The following is a 17,693-nucleotide window of genomic DNA, read 5'->3' as shown; positions in this document are numbered from 1 at the left end:
TTTTTATTTTTTGGAGACAAAGTCTTGCTCTTGTCCCCCAGGCTGGAGTGCGATAGTGCGATCTTGGCTCACTGCAACCTCTGCCTCCTGGGTTCAAGCGATTGTCTTGTCTCAGCCTCCTGAGTAGCTGGGATTATAGGCACCTGCCACCACACCTGGCTAATTTTTGTATTTTTAGTAGAGACAGGGTTTCACCATGTTGGTCAGGCTGGTCTCGATCTCCTGACCTCAGGTGATCCACCTGCCTCGGCCTCCTAAAGTGCTGGGATTACAGGTGTGAGCCACTGCTCCTGGCTGGCATGTGATAGTTAATGTTACAGTTTTATAGTGCAAATGTTAACTGGAAAGAGTAGTTTGTAAATAGTTTTCTTCAGACTCTAAAGTAATTGTTAATAATCTTGTTTCTGGGAAAACATTTTGCAGCAAACATTCTAGATAGTGTTGTATTTCCCCCTCTGTTTTGAGATGCTGTAATTAGAGGAGTTGTCAGGGCTGTGCTGTAAATCCTAAATTTTTCCATCAAGGCTTCGACTTTGAGTTATGTATTTGTTAGAAGAAACTCAGATGTCTTCTGAATTGAGGATCTCAGTAAAATCAAGTGTCATAAGAATTACTTCTAACCTGATTTATCCTAAACCACACTCCTTTACTATAAGGATCTATATCTTTCTAAAATGGTCTTTATTTATATTCGAGTTGTTTTATAATGTGCTTGGGGCATTTGCTCTGGAGCTGCCTAGTGGCATAGCTACATTATAATTAGCTCCCTTTGGGATATTAATTAGGTGGAATGTCAGTCATCTGTCTTATATGGCATGCTTCTGTGAAACAAACATGGAGCATATGAAGTCCTAATATAACTTCTAGAAGTATATGGGGAAAACTGAAACTTCATAAATTTGGATTGTGTTAAGTTTACGCAAATTCTATAGTGTGTTCTCTGGCCGCCCCTCCCCTGCTTCTTGGGGTAAGTGAATCTATCCTTTTACAAATTCTGTCTTCCCTATTTTTCTCTGCCTCCAAAATGTGGTTGAATAACAATTGCAAGATTGTCTTAGGGTGGACTGTTTTTGGAAAAGGTCTGTGAAGAAGTGGATATATGTACTTGTTGTCATGAAAAATGAAAGTTACTCCAGGGGATAAGGAAAGAAATCGCTACAGGCAGATGTAGTGCACCAAGCACACTGTTGAGCAGAGTGGTAAGGATGTGTGCCCTGGGCTTCACCTAGCTAGGGAGTGCTACCACGCAAGAATTCTCACGGCTGTCCTTGTGACAGTAAATGTGTAGCTATTGGAGAACTAGCCTAACGTACCTAAGGAATATCTTAATGTTTGCAAACAAGGAAGAATCTTGGGAAAAGTAACACAAACATAGCTTTTCTTGCTTTAAATGAATTTGTCTTCATAGTGTTACTAATGTGATTTATATCCAAATTGGTCTCTTCAAGTCCTACCCACTCAGAGGTACCAGTCATCATTAGAAGTGTTATTCTTAAATGCAAAATTCTATTGGCTATGTGGTGAAAAAAAAATTACAAATATCCTCTAATTAGAGTTTTTATTTGGAAATGTAGGCAATTATTCTTTTCAGCAGCCATGCCATTACAGATGACATGTATCTTTGACATGTGGCATGGTTCACTAATTTCTATACAATAACTAAGATTTACTGCCCAAATGTAAACTGTGATTTTAGAAGTGTATGAGATGAAGAATGTAGAATCCAAATCTCTGGCTGCTTTATTTGGGATAGCTGGTATATATCTGAGGATTGTATATCTATCAGAAACATTATTCAAAGGAGTCTTCCTTTAGAACAGGGGAATCTTTAAGTAGAAAGCAATTTCTATTTTAATACCTAAGCACTCACCGATCTGTCAGTTTTGTAAGTTCTATTTTCAATGTATTGACATTTCTGTTTGGCGATAGGTTGGGGGATATTTTTGAGTTCAAACATTTTTATGGTCTTCTTTCTAGACTCAGGTTAATATAGCATTTTATTTTTCCTATTCTAAGATTGGAAGGTTACTTCCTTTAGACTTGTAGTTCTGATTCAGACACACTAGAGTTCAGATTTCTCTTCTAGATCCTCATTGTTAAATAGGCTCAAAAGCTGTTAATATTATTAAACCCCAGTTTTACATGAGAAGGTTTTAAAAATTCCTCATCTTTTTTTTTTACATTAAGTAAGCCCAACATCTCTATTTAGTTTTTTCCAGATGAAAAATAGCATTCAAGTGACTTAGTCATGGCCTCATGGCAGGTTAGTGATAGCTAGATCTACAACTCAAGCCTATAAGCCATAAGCGTTAAGAGCTCTTTCATTATAGAACCTTGTCCTAATTTTCACTATAAAAGCTTTATAATTTACATTTATTTGATAGGTGAAATAGAGCATTTTTTAGAAATCAATAGGATGTAGAGTTCTTTAGAGTTTTCCCTCTAGGTTAAATAACCAAGGATTGGCTGATTGCAAGGTTTTAAGGGAAGATTAGGATAAAATTCCCATTATTGCATAGCATCATGTATGACTTCTTTCTTTAAAGAAAACTACAAAAATTCTCCAAGTTAGTTAACTTCTGTAAGGTGAAAAGCTCCTTTATCCTCTAATAAATTAAGAAGGCATAAAAATATCCCCCAGTGAATAGTGCCTGAAAAATTCCTAGATGTGGTCCATTTATTTAGAAGATGAATTCACTGAAAAGAGATGGTGTTTTTGAGTCTTTCTGTTGAAAACAGCTCTGTGTATTAATTCCTTTAAGAGAGCGAGAACGGGAGAGACACAGGCATCGAGACAACCGAAGATCACCATCTCTGGAAAGGTCCTACAAAAAAGAGTATAAGAGATCTGGAAGGTAAGCAAGGAGTTGACACTGAAAGAAGTCATAGGATTATCTCCTTGAATTCAGATTTTGTGCTTGTATGGAGCAACAGCCAAGTCTTCATAATGGCCTCAGAGTCTGTCCAGGATGACCTGTGAGAAAAGCTAAAGCAGCCTGTAATTTAAAAGACTTTACTTTCCAGATGCATTGATTATGCACAAGGAAAATCTTGATAAATTTCCAAAAATTAGAAATTATACAGACCACTTTTTCTGACCACAGTGCTATAAAACTATACATTAATCATTTTTAAAAACCTTGGAAATTCATAATTATGCTCTTAAATTTACATGTTTCAGAAAAAAAGAGCAAAACTGCAGTCATATTTTCATTAGAAAATGACATTGAGATTGCCATCACCCAAAACTTAAAGGGTGTAATCAATTCTATATCCCAGAGTAAAATTTTGTGGTCTTACATTAATATAATGGTAATGAAGAACAGCACTCTAGAATCTGACAGATTCGGGGTCAGTTATTAGATCCCCCAATTTTATTACTGGGCAAAGTTATCAGTGTCTTCGTTTGTAAAATAAGGACAGTTATATGTACCTTCTTGAGTGATAAGGGGTCATTGAGATAATGCATGTCAAACACTTAGAACTGGGCCTGAAGTAAGTGCCAAATAAATGGTAACTATGTATATAATTATTATCCGAGCACTTGGCTCTAGAAATTGGTGGAGCTTAAGAAAAGCAGAAAAAGGGATTTAAAGATAAATTAATGAAATGGAAACAGAACTATAGTGATATAACTATATTGTAAGTAAATGCAAATACAATTTTTAAAGTGGGAAATAAAGAAAAGAAAAATGTACATAACATTAGGTTTGAGAAAGTGTATGATTACAGGAATGAAAAGAAATTTAAAAATTTAAAACAGTATAAAAAATTAACGAATGTGATGGGTTGATTTTTAAGAAAACAAAAATAATTTCACACAAGAAGCAGAAAACTTTAATAGGTCAATAACTCTGGAAAAATGGAAAAAGCTTACTTTGCACCACCTCTGAAAAAAGTTTTAAAGTGGTCTTGAACACTAAAAAAAGATGGAAGGAAAGCTCAGCTCATTTTGTAGTAGCAGGAAAAACCAGATGGCAAAACCTAACCAAGGGAAAAAAAATGACACAAAAACGACACAGCAATCTCTCTTACAAATATGGATATAAAAACATGAATTAGGATATTAGCAAATGTTTTCAGTAGTTTGTTAAAATAACTGATAGAGTTTATTCCAAGACTGCATGGATAGAAAAGTTAATATTAGAAAATCTGTATTCTATGTGTCAAAATCTGTAGGGTTATCTCAGTACTTGCCTTTTAGGTATTTAAACTAAAACCAGCATCCATATGTGAGTAAAAACTAGTAAACTAGAACTATTAACAGTTGTCTTTAACGTGATGAAGAATGCTAGCTCATGATGAACCTGATGGATACTATCCCCAAAGAGTCAAATGTGGTGTTGAAACCTGCTGGCCTTTCCCATACAAATTTGAAAAAAGGCAAGGAGGCCCCATTGCTTATCATTGTTACTGAATATCCTTATGATACAATCAACATGGTAATTAAAAACGTGGTGTTTTTGTGTGTCCTGGGTATTGCGCTGGTATGTGTGATATAGTCATTAACAAAGGCCCCCACTTAATAGGAAATGGAAAGTTAAGTGCTGTAAGTGCGTTTGATAGGACACTTACATGTTGCTGTAGATTAGAAGAGATTAATTAGGAAGGATGAAGTGCCACGGGTTAGATGGGATTAATTAGGAAAGATGAAAAGAGGGCCTGAGGAGGAGGAGAGGAGACAGCAGAAAAGCCAGGGTATTGTGTCAGTGGACATCACTGAGGACCTATTTGAGGTGGATGATTTTTAATGTATAAGTGCTGGAAATAGCCTCGGTTTAATGGTTTCTTCTCTAATGCCGGGTAGCTTGCAGAGAAGGTAGACTTGAATTCTATAAGTTCTGACTAACGCAGCAGAAAGTAAAAATTAGAGATGGAAGTACTGTGAGGGGGAAAAGTTACCAGTTTGCACTGTAGCATATTGGTAAGAAACATTGGGAGTTTGGATTTTGAATTTTGGAGTGCCTGAGACACTTACCTAAAAAAGATCTTTTGTTTCTGTGTTGAAATGCCCTTCCCAAAGTGTTAAAAAAAATATTAACTGATGTTCACAACAACTGACCCTGACCATTCATTACATCATTCACAACTCCTGCTTGAAAGGATGGGTGAGGATGTCTTTTGCCTGTGTTTCTTGGCAATAAAACATTTGGTGGGATTTCTTTTTAGAACATGCTGAAATGTCTGTATCAACCATATTAGCATTTAACTACCGCTTCCTAGCTTTATCGTATTAGGCAAGTGACTGATTTTCAAGGCTGTTTCCTCCTTTGTAGGGGATGTTAATATCTGCCTCCTAGGCTTGCTGTCAGGATTAAATGTGAAATGTCAGTAAAGTGCTCAGCAGGGTGCCAGCCTCAGAGTAAGCACCAAAACAAACCAAAAAGAGTCCCTAGGAGCTAAGAGTTGCCATTATTACCTGACAGTATTTTAACAGCCTTTTAAATAAAAAGGACTACCTGGTTAGAAAATGTAATGCAAAGAAAAATTAAAATTCACTATGGAAAGTTATTAATAAATTATTTAAGCGTCTTGTAATGCATAGAACCAATGGGAAGAAAACTATAAAATGTAGCTGATGACAAAGAAGGTGATGTAATAAAAGGAAGGTATGTCCTATTCCCGTAGTGGATGACCATGTTGTAAAAATACCAGTTTTCTTCACAATATAGTCACGTACCACATGGCATTTCAGTCAGTGATAGACTGTATACAACGCTGGTCCCAAAGATTATAATACCTTATTTTTTTACTAGACCTTTTCTATGTTCAAATATGTCTAGATACATAAATATTTACCACTGTGTTACAGTTGCCCACAGTATTCAGTACAGTCACATGCTGTACAGGTTTGTAGCCTAGTAGCAACAGGCTATACCGCCTGTCCTAGGCGTGTAGTAGGCTATACCATCTAAGTTTGTGTAGGCACACTGTGATGTTTGTACAGTGATGAAATCACCTAAGGACTCATTTCTTAGAATATATCTCTGTTGTTGTTAAGTGGCACATGACTGTAATCTATAATTTTAATGTAACTTCAGTTAAAGTACTTTTTCTTTTTTTCTTTTTTTTTTTTTTGAGACGGAGTCTTGCTCTGTCGCCCAGGCTGGAGTGCAGTAGCGCGATCTCCGCTCACTGCAAGCTCCGCCTTCCGGGTTCATGCCATTCTCCCGCCTCAACCTCCTGAGTAGCTGGGACCACAGGCGCCCGCCACCATGCCCGGCTAATTCTTTGTATTTTTAGTTGAGATGGAGTTTTACCGGGTTAGCCAGGATGGTCTCCATCTCCTGACTTTGTGATCCGCCCGCCTCAGCCTCCCAAAGTGCTGGGGTTACAGGCGTGAGCCACCGCGCCTGGCCTTCTTTTTTTTTTAGTTTTTAAAAATGTAAAAAGAGATGGGGATGTCACTATGTTGCCCAGGTTGGTCTTGAACTACTGGCCTCAAATGATCCTCCTACCCCGGCCTCCCAAAGTGCTAGGATTACAGGCATGAGCCACCACGCCTGACCCTAAGTACTGGCTTTAGGACTTCATAATGACTCTTTAATTTTTCTTTGGGATACAAGTTAGGATAATGAAGAAAAATAGTAATGCAAGGATACTTACTCTGGAAGTATTAAAGGTTCTGGAAATATATAATAATTTTAAAAATTTCACATGGGTTAAATATCAAAAATTTGAAACAACTAAAGAGAGAGAATATATATTACGTACATCTAATAAATATGTAAAGTTGCATGTGATAAAGAATATGTTTTTTTCAAATCAGAGGAGAAACTGGCAATTGGTGAGCCATTTGGAGGAAAAATTGAGATTAGATTTCTGCCTTACACCTTGGAGAGAGAGAATTAAAAATTGTGTTAAAAGTAACTGATGAAAATATTTTTTTAACCTTGGGATAGGAAATGGCTTCCAAGCATACTAAGGCAGGAAGCATAAAAAGATCTCTAGATTTGACTTTATAAAAGTTGTATGTAGCAACAAACAAATAGATTTCAAAGCAAGAAACTGGAAACGGTTACAATGCATATGACAGAGGGAGGACAGTTACCTTAATGAAAACTGTTTCAACAAATTAAAGACTCTAATCATAATTTTAAAAATATTTGCATAGCCTATGACCAGAATGTTCACAAAAGATGTAAGCATGAAATGTATTCATTTCAGTATCGATAAAATACTTCAAATTAAATTATATGAAAATACTTTTTCATCAGAATGGCAAAGATTAAAAATAACCATAGTGACAGGATGTGTGGAAATGGGAACTCTTATGTGGTTTTGACAGTAGTCTAAATGAGTACTACCTAACTAGAGAGAAGCCTTAAAAAGTATGCATTTGGGAAAGAATTTGACAAGTGTGCAAAGAACACTAATGTGTTCATCATAGCATTGTTTATGGTGGAAGAGAAGTAAATGTTAACCTAAATAACTATTATTAGTTTTGCTAAACTATGGTATATACATATAAAAGAATAATAATGTACCTATTAAAAATGCTCCAAATATATAATTATTGAAATAGGTGTTCCTGATTTACTACTGAATGAGAAGGTCAGGCTATAACATTAAAACATTTGTGAAATATAGTGATTTTCTCTGAGTGGTATTATGTGTGGTTTTTGTTTATGTTTGTGCTTTTTTTTTCCTACAGCGAACATACATTGACAGTAATTTTTCTGGTAACAAAACTAATGATGCATATTGTAATGTTTAAAAGTTATATAAATAATATGTATAATCTTTCTAATCCAAAGTGTACATACCTACACACACATATATACATACAGACTTTCCCTGTTAGAAAATTACAAGTTAGTGGTAGAGTTAATGAGAATACTTACTACTTTGATCTGGATGTAAACTTTCATGGATAGTAGTAACTTTGTTAGTGGAGCTGTGAAGGCTACCAGCTGATCTTACAAAGCAGTTTTTCTACTTCGCTGGATTCTCAAGGTCTCTGTGTTCTACCTAAATTTCTTGGGCTTAAATTAAAATCTACCCTATAGGTTTTGTTGTCATTGTTGTTGTTTTGAGACAGCGTTTTGCTCTGTTGCCCAGGCTGGAGTGCGTGGTGCGATCATAGCTCACTGCAGCCTCAGCCTTCCAGGCTCACGTGATCCTCCCACCTCAGCCTCCTGAATAGCTGAGACTACAGGTGTGCGCCAACATGCCTGGCTAATTTTTGTACTTCTTGTAGAGACAGGGTTTCACCATGTTACCCAGGCTGGTCTGGAACCCCTGGGCTTAAGTGATCCTCCCGCCTCGGCCTTCCAAAGTGCTGAGATTACAGATGTGAGCCACCACGCCCAGCTGACCCTATAGGTTTTTCCCTCCAAGTACATCCATAGGATGGGTCTTTGCAGATTTCAAGCCCCAGGAAGTCAAGGAGATAGAGTTGTTTTTTCATCCTTCTTTATTGACTGAGTTAATATTAATATTTGTGAGGACCAACATTAGGCAAAGTGTTGGTTCGCCAAGTAGTAATGCCCAAGACTGGGGTTCCAGAGACATCGTTAGGGATGACATAACTGGTTCACTCTTGGATTATTATTATAGTCCTCAGGCCAAATTTATGGCCATATTGAGACCCTGTTTTGTGAAGTCTTAAAGTCTTTTTTTCCTGGCAAAGACCGATGTGGAGGATTCAAAACTGGTATTCTCATTGCTGAAATTGTCCATATGTGGACATTTCCAAACATTTCGCAAATATCTTTTTCTTTTAGGAGTTACGGTTTATCGGTTGTTCCTGAACCTGCTGGATGCACACCAGAATTACCTGGGGAGATTATTAAAAATACAGATTCTTGGGCCCCACCCCTGGAGATTATGAATCAGTAAGTAGATCTGGGGTGGGGCCTGGGAATTTGTATTTTTAAACAAGTAAACTTCAGGTGATTCTGATGCCACCAGACTGGTATTTGGGAATCACAGGTTTAACAAAAGTACACATGGTGATTTGGCATGGTATTCATATTTTAGGTGAAAAATGCACCAAATAGGTGAAATGGAATAGTTTTTACAATGGAAGAGTATTTTTAATAATTAACCTCCTTTGCCCTCTTTTGAAGTTGCTCCCCAAGTAGGGAGAAGAAGAGAGCTCGTTGGGAGGAAGAGTATTTTTAATAATTAACCTCCTTTGCCCTCTTTTGAAGTTGCTCCCCAAGTAGGGAGAAGAAGAGAGCTCGTTGGGAGGAAGAAAAAGACCGATGGAGTGACAACCAGAGTTCTGGCAAAGACAAGAACTATACCTCAATCAAGGAAAAAGAGCCCGAGGAGACCGTGCCTGACAAGAATGAGGAGGAGGAAGAAGAACTTCTTAAGCCTGTGTGGATTCGCTGCACTCATTCAGAAAACTACTACTCCAGTGACCCAATGGATCAGGTGGTAGGTCCGAAGTAGCAGACAAGCTATAGACCAGGGTTTCTCGGCGTTGTCACTATTGGCCTTTAGGGCTGGATAACTCTTGATTGTGGGGACTGCCCTATGCACTGTAGGATGTTTAGCAGCATCTCTGGGCTCTACCTATTAGATGCCAGTAGTACCCCTCCCCAGTTGTGATTACCAAAAATGTCTTCAAATATTGCCAAATGTCCCCTGGGGGGAAAGATCACCCCTAGCTGCGAATCACTTACAGACAAAAGCCTTTTTAAAAAGCTGAAAGCCAAGAGTGCAGTAGGTTAATTAAAGTGTCTTTTTATAATGCATTTTTATTTATTTATTTTTGAGACAGGGTCTCACTCTGTCACCCAGGCTGGAGTGCGGTGGCACCATCGCGGCTGACTGCAGCCTTGATCTTCCAGGCTCAAGTGATTCTCCCACTTCAGCCTCCTGAGTAGCTGGAACTACGGGGGCATGTGCCACCATGACTGGCTAATTTTTTTGTATTTTTTAATAGAGACGAGGTCATACTCTGTTGCCCACTCTGGTCTCGAATTCCTGAGCTCAAGCAATCCTCCTGCCTTGGCCTCCCAAAGTGCTGGGATTACAGGTGTAAGCCACTGTGCCCAGCCTATTCTACATTTTTAATGATGCTGGTAGTCTCAATACTGGTGGTTTCATAAGCTTTCACGTGTAACTAGTTTATACAGTTTGTGGTGTGTATGTGTGTATGTGTGTGTGTGTTTTTTCTCCAAAATGAAAAATAAGGAAGAATTTGAGTTTGTCTCTTCAAAGTGTATCCTTGACCAAAACAGCACCAAGCCTACGAAGTTGCCCATGCATATTGGCTAGTTTTGCAGAAAGGGAGAGCCACTGTCACCCTTAATGGGCTGGAGGGAAGACTCCTAGAGCGCATGCTGCCAGGGCCGGGGCGCCTGTGGTGCTACGGCCAGCGTGCTCATTGCCATGGCAGACTCCACCACTATTTCTACATGCTCACTTCTCTTTTCTTTCTTCCATCTCCATTTTATTTTCTGTCACTGTCACCTTTTTGCTGTCTCTTCCCCTCTTCCCCCTAGGTGTTATGCCTCCATCCTGTTAGGCATATTTGCCACAAAATAGGCATATAGTAATGTTCATTGATGAAATGAATGAGTCGACATCTCATTCATTTAATCAATGAACTTTTGCAGATTTAGGGCATGAAAAGTTGCAGATGTTAGATTTAGTGCATGGGATTAGATAAGAGATAAGAGAGGGTTGTGTTATTTGGAATTTTGTGAAAATAGCTTCTATTTGGACTTTTATCTGTGGGGAATTTGAAAGGAGATTTCTGTGTTTTTGGAAACAAAGGATTTGAGAAGTCTTTCATAGTGGTGTGATATTTTATTTGATAAATTAGAGCAGGCTTTTAAGTCATAGTTGATGTGGTACAGGGAAGGGAAAGCTCACATACTGTGCACTTTCATGGTGCCCGAATGTTACTCCATGCTTCTCATGTTGTCTTACTTGACTGTGAAAACACCCCTGGCAAGAAGGTGGTTCTGTCAGTTAGAAATGCTGCTAGGAGTAATAACACCTGACTAAGTGGGACTTAAACAAGCTGGGTTTGTTCTTCTCATAATAAGGTACCTAGAGGGAGGCCGTGGCTGGTGTTCACTGAGTGCCTCAGTCATGGCAGGCCCTGCTGTCTTCCTGAGCATCTTCCACAGTTGCAGGATGATGCAGGACCAGCAGGCCTCAGGTCCTTACACACCCGTGTCCCCACACGCAGGATGCAGAGGGCGTGTTGGGTGAGCATTCTTGTAGTGTCTTGCCCGAGCTCTCCTTTCATCCCTTGACTTCCCTTCCATCCCTTTACCAGAGCCATGTGACATGCCTACCCCAGGGATTTGTTTTTCCTTACTGCCATAACAGAGTTCCACAAACAGCATGGCTTGAAACCACACACATTTGTCATCTCACAGCTTGGGAGGTCAGAAGTCCAGCTTGGGTCTCACTGGCTCCATCAAGATGTCAGCAGGTCTGTGCTCCTTTATGGAGGCTCTGGAGAAAATCTGTTTTCTTGCTCATTCAGGTTGCTGACAGAGTTCAGTTCCTTGTGTCTGGAGGACAGAGGACCTTGTGTCCTTGGTGGCTGTCAGCTGTGGGCACTTCTTTGTTCCTCCAGGCCATGTGCATTCGTTGACTTGTGGATCCCTTCCTCTGTCTTCAAAGCCAGCAATGGTGGTCGAGTCCTTCTCATGTTTTAAATATCTCTTGCCTCTTTTTCTGTTGTATCTCTGACCCCTGTTGGCAAAGGTTCCCTGATTTTAAGGATTCCTGTACTAAGATTGGGTCCAGCCAGCTGCAAATCCTTTTTGCCATGTAAGTTAACATATATATTTAATTTCTGGGGATTAGGACATGGACATCTTTGAGAGGGGCTGGTGGCTCAGCCTACCTTCCCAGAGATCAGGAGTTCTCTTCTCCAAATCTTATAGAATCCTGCTTCTATTAGGAAGAAGGGAAGAATGGCTGCCATAGGTGTTATTATTCTTAAAACAATAAAGATGAAGACACTGAAGTTCAGGGAGTTTAAACAGGCAGGGCTGGTTGTTTTTTATTACATCATTATGAGTATATTAAAACTCCAGTGTAGGAGGAAGACTGATAAACTCAAAAGGCTGACATTTGCCTTTGAGTTTTGTTGTCTGTGGTGCAGAGAAGGTGGTGAGAATGTCAAAGCTATACCGGCATTGCCACTCCCAACAATGAGATGGGGCCTGAATTATCCCCTCTTCTGGGTACCAGATTTTATGATTTGCCTTAATTTTACATTTGACAGGTCTGGTTTTTACATTTTAAGGCTACTAAGTCAGAGTGTGGACATGTAAAGTGATTTTCAACCTGGAAATTGAGTGAGGAAAAGTGGAAAATTTCCTCTAGGAATCTGTTGCAGAGTCCCGTGTTTGTGGTATGTGTCTGTGTGTGTGTGGGAGAGAGTGTGTGCATGTTTATGTCCTTGTGTTTAAGGCATGAGTGTGTGTGTGTGTGAGTGTGTGTGTGTGTGTGTGAGAGAGAGAGAGAGGGGTGGGGGGGATATATAGGATATTTCTTGTTGCTTGTTGGATTGATATAGGAGAAGATAGATTATCAGTGATTTTCAGTAGGAAGTGTACATTCCCTAGGAGGGTATTTGATGTCAGTTGTCATGATTCTCTGAGGGTCATGATTTTTTTAAAAATGTCATTTTAAGAGGGTGTAGATGAACTGTTCTAATGTTTCTTTTCTTTTTTTTTTTTTTTTTTTTGAGATAAGGTTTTACTGTGTCACCCAGGCTAGAGTATAGTGGCACAGTCATAGCTCACTGCATCCTCCAACTCTTGGGCTCAAACAGTTCTCCTGCCTTAGCCTCCCAAGTAGCACAGGCACACACCACCTGGCTAATTTTTTTCTTTTTCATAGAGGTGGGGTCTTGCTATGTTGCCCACGCTGGTCTTGAACTCCTGGCCTCGAGCAGTCCTCCTGCCTCTGCCTCCCAAAGTGTGCTAGGATTGCAGGCGTGAGCAAGCACGCCTGGCCGGTTCTAATGTTTCTGAATGTTGGCAGGGCACATTTACCTGAGGACTGTGTCAGCGATAAGTGTGTGTTTGATTCAGAGTATGATTGCCAGTACTCGAGCATTTTGTTTTTAAATGTTTGTTAAATTGAGGGTTGAAAAATAGCATCTTGCTGTTAAAAATGTTTTGATTACCTGTGAGATCTTACATATCTTTGATATGATCGTTATTGATATAGTTCCTAATATTAATCTTTTATTTTTAAAAGGGAGATTCTACAGTGGTTGGAACAAGTAGGCTTCGGGACTTATATGACAAATTTGAGGAGGAGTTGGGGAGCAGGCAAGAAAAGGCCAAAGCTGCTCGGCCTCCGTGGGAACCTCCAAAGACGAAGCTTGATGAAGATTTAGGTGAGTCAGAGTCACTAACTAGCCTGAGACCCTTGCGATTATAGCTTCATTCCTAAATTTTGGGGAAATACCCTTTAGAGTCCCACATTGAGATTTCTTCTTTTTCATTTTATTTTTCTTAATTACAGTCAGTAAGATACATAGCAGTAGAACTTCCTTCTTTTTGATCCTATTTTTCCTTAGTTCATTTGGCAGAATACAGCAGCGATCTCGTTTGCAAGGCATGCCTCTTGGAGAGTTGTCCAGTCAGAAGAGTTCAGCATCTTTCCGAAAGCAGGAGCCCGTGCCCCCGCCTCTGAGGACAGTTGTCCTTCCTTGGCCCTCTCCTTTGCCAGGTGCACCTGGTTTGATGAGGGAAACGGTGACTATAGCCCAGCTCTGTTTGAAGGTTTCTCTCCACTTGTGTAGATAGTTTGCGTAGCTTTTTCATAAGGTGGTCTATTTTTTCATTATATGTTCTGAGGTTCCAAGTAGCTTGTAAAATCTTTGAGGATGGAAATTGCTTTTTATCACTTTGTATCCTTAGCCCCTAACAGAATGCCATGCACAGATGAGACATTCAGTGTGCATTTACCTACATGTTCTCTCTGGCTCTCATCTGCCCACCTCCATTACATCCCACACGCTGAGAGGCAGTTATCCATACTGGGCAAAGGCACCTGAGTCGGGAGCTGGATGGCCTGGGTTTGAATCCCTGCTCTACCACCTGCTTGATATGTGACCTTGGGCCAGAGGTTCATCTCCATCTTAGATTTTTCTCATTTGTAAAATAGGGATGACAGTAGCATCTATCTCATGCAGTACATGTAAATACAACTCCATGTTGGATTTTATTATGCTACTATTACGTTAATCTCTTATAGGATTAATTTATTTTAAAAATTAATTATTTTTCTTTTTGTAGAGATGGAATCTCACTATGTAGGATTAATCTAACTTCTAGGTCTTTTTTTTTTTCAAATTGTGGTAAAATACACATAATATGAAATTTACCATCTTTACCATTTTTAAGCATACAGTTCAATAGGGTTCAACATGACATTGTTTGCAACCAGTCTCCAGAACTGTTTTCCTTTTATAAACTGAAACTCTGGACCTGTTAAGGAATAACTCCCCAGACCCCAATTCCCCCCATTCCCTTATTACTACTATGCTACCTTCTTTCTCTATGAATTTGACTCTTAGGTATCTCATATATGTGGAATCATGTAGTATTTGTCTTTTTGTAACTGGCTTATTTCAGTTAGCATAAGTCTGTGTCTGTTTTTATTCAGTCACTTTAAGGACTAACATCTTCTCTTGCTGTTACTGAGGGAAAAAAAATGTCAAGTCTTTGGTCTTGCATTCCCAGCCTTCACTGTGGCATTCCCAGCACTCCCAGCCCCTAACCTCCCAGTGTTTTTCTGTGTGGCCCACGCTCTAGCTAGTCCACTGTGTTCTTAGCTCCACGCTTTTGCCTACGATGCTCCCTCTTCATTCCTTTCTTCTTTTCTCCCCCTTATCATGCTTCTCCCATCCCGTCGCAGTGCCTGGGTCACATGTGCTCCTTCTTTGAAATTATCACCAGCCTTTCTGGATCCCAGTGAAACTGCCCTTTTATGGATCTTTACATAGCTTGAATGTTAAACTACGTACTACTACTATGGTTTTTCATTTTATCTGACATTGCTCATCAAGTCTTACTTTCTCTCTAAAGATCTTTATTTTCTTTGCTTCCCCAACTAGATTGTGACTTAGCATTATGGGCTATATATTTTTTAATGGTGTTGCTTAGTAGAGTATTTGGTGTAGAGTAGGCCCTTAAGTATTTTCTAGAAGAATAAAGAACTCTTCTTACCTTTAGAGGTTTAGGTCATTTGGAAGTCTCCACAAAAACCAGTTTGTCGGCCGGGTGCGGTGGCTCACGCCTATAATCCCAGCACTTTAGGAGGCCGAGATGGGCGATTCGCCTGAGGTCAGGAGTTTGAGACCAGCCTGGCCAACATGGCAAAATCCTGTCTCTACTAAAAATACAAAAATTAGCTGGGTGTGGTGGCAGGTGCCTGTAATCCCAGCTACTTGGGAGGCTAAGGCAGGACAATCCCTTGGACTCGGGAGGTGGAGTTTGCAGTGAGCTGAGATTGCGCACTGCACTCCAGCCTGGGTGACAGAGCGAGACTCCATCTCAGAAAAAAAAAAAAAAAACAAAACAGTTTGTTAATTCCATCAATTTCTGTGTTTTCCTCCCAACCCCTGTTAGAGAGTTCCAGTGAATCCGAGTGTGAGTCTGATGAGGACAGCACCTGTTCTAGCAGCTCAGACTCTGAAGTTTTTGACGTTATTGCAGAAATCAAACGCAAAAAGGCCCACCCTGACCGACTTCATGATGAACTTTGGTACAACGATCCAGGCCAGGTGCGTGTTTTTATGCCCTTGCTATGAAGGTTGCAAACCCAGACATAACGGTTATTGCTCTGGGCTCAGAAGATGCATGTTGCCTAGTAGTGAAACTGAATTTTACTCTCAGGGTTGTGTCCTGAGACACAACCTGAAGGTTAGCTTCAGGTTAGTTCCAAAGCATAAGCACCAGAGCCGCTATCCCTTGAATCATTTTTGATGATGTTTGTAAATTCCGTGTTGGGGAGAGGAGTAATGGCCCTGCCTCATTAAACTTGCAGTAGATGGAAGGAGACACATGGTAGGATGAGGAGAGAGAACTCGGAGGTCTTTTTAGAAGTAGTTCACCTGGAAGTTACCTTGCTGCAATAGCAAATAAGTCCTATAAGATTTCTTTTTTTTTTTAGTTGGTAACAGTCACAAGTTCTCTTCCTTGTTAAACATATTTGAGCTAATGACATAATAGGTGGACATAATTATTTTTATTTTTAATTACTGTCTTAATATGAAGTAATACGTAATAAAATTAGCATTGTTAAAAAAGATTTGTGTCACACAGATACATAATACATGCAAAAATTGTATCTTTAATGCATGTAAAGTTAAAAAGCATAAGGTATATCTATAAAAAGATAATTTAAAATTTATATTTTGTGGGTAAATTTATAACATTCTATATTAATTAAAATGCTTTTCTCCTGGTTCTTGTTAGATGACAGCTATCCATCTTTTTTTTATAGAACGTCTGGCAGAAATGTATTTTGTGTGTTCCTTTTACTCTCTTGGAATTGAGCAGAAATGTTTGCAGAACTGCCAATGCATTTTAAAACTTGGTTTTCTTTTTAAACAGCTTTGTTGAGTTATAATTTACATATGATACAATTGTACTTCAAATTTATAATCCAGCATTTTTTAGTATATTCATGGGGCTGCACAACTATCACTACAATTGAATTTTAGAACATTTTTGTCTCCCATAAAATAAACTTCCTCTGTATGTGGGTTTTTTTTGTTTTTTTGTGTTTTTGTTTTTTTTGAGACCTGGTCTCACGCTGTTGCCCTGGCTGGAGTGCACTGGTGCTATAACGGCTCACTGGAGCCTTGATTTCCCAGGCCAAAGTGATTCACCTGCTTCAGCCTCCCAAGTATCTAGGACTATAGGGGCGTCCCACTATGCCTGGATAGTTTTTTTTTTTTTTGAGACAGAGTTTCACTCTTATTGCCTAGGCTTGAGTGCAATGGCGTGATCTTGGCTCACCGCAACCTCTGCCTCCCGGGTTCAAGTGATTCTCCTGCCTCAGCCTCCTGAGTAGCTGGGATTACAGGCATGCGCCACCATGCCTGGCCACTTTTGTATTTTTAGTAGAGATAGGGTTTCTCCATGTTGGTCAGGCTGGTCTCAAACTCCCGATCTCAGGTGATCCACCTGGCTCAGCCTTCCAAAGTGCTGGGATTACAGGCGTGAGCCACTGTGCCCGGGCTGCCTGGCTAGTTTTAAAAAATTATTTGTAGAGATTAGGTCTCCCTATGTTGCCCAGGCTGGTCTCAAGCTCCTAGGCTCAAGCAGTCCTCCTGCCTCAGCCTCCCAAAGTGTTGAGATTACAGGCGTGAGCCACTGCACCTGGCCCTCTAGTCTTTTTACTTGACTGTTGTTTCCTGTTCGCAAGAAGCCTCTACATTGATTTCCGTGGATACCTGTTTCTATCAGAAATTCAACAGTGCTTTGTAAACAGTCTCTCTAATGCTGTTGAGTGTTACTGGTTTTGTGTCCTCTGTATAGTTGAGCCTTGTGAAGGGCTGAATATGTAGGATCCCAGACCTTGGTAAAAGGCAAGCATGTAGGATGTCTCAGCTTTCCTGGAGATCAGTGAGCACTAAGTTAATTTTTTATATTTTTCATCACAACAAGTCATGACTGGCATTAAGAGTGTGTTATAACTTTATTTTTGTCCTTTTTTTTTTTTTTTTGAGACAGAGTCTCAAA

The 17,693-nt window shown here is 39.6% G+C and overlaps 1 protein-coding gene across 6 annotated transcripts in view; it reads left to right on the top strand.

The window, feature by feature from the left end:
• DROSHA (drosha ribonuclease III) overlaps window positions 1–17,693 on the top strand; it is a 131,181-nt gene that overhangs the window by 8,078 nt on the left and 105,410 nt on the right. For 3 of the 6 annotated variants that reach the window (XM_030813937.1, XM_030813938.1, XM_030813942.1), the window contains exons 5-9: window positions 2,763–2,855; window positions 8,727–8,837; window positions 9,156–9,387; window positions 13,192–13,333; window positions 15,573–15,727. In XM_030813937.1, coding sequence (XP_030669797.1) covers window positions 2,763–2,855; window positions 8,727–8,837; window positions 9,156–9,387; window positions 13,192–13,333; window positions 15,573–15,727 — 733 coding nt within the window. The remainder of the gene's footprint in view (window positions 1–2,762; window positions 2,856–8,726; window positions 8,838–9,155; window positions 9,388–13,191; window positions 13,334–15,572; window positions 15,728–17,693) is intronic. The other 3 variants (XM_030813939.1, XM_030813940.1, XM_030813941.1) reach the window with 3 other exon arrangements.

The sequence above is a fragment of the Nomascus leucogenys genome, chromosome 6 (assembly GCF_006542625.1).
Source record: "Nomascus leucogenys isolate Asia chromosome 6, Asia_NLE_v1, whole genome shotgun sequence".
NCBI lineage: Eukaryota > Metazoa > Chordata > Mammalia > Primates > Hylobatidae > Nomascus > Nomascus leucogenys.
This window is presented reverse-complemented; position numbering and strand designations above follow the sequence as displayed.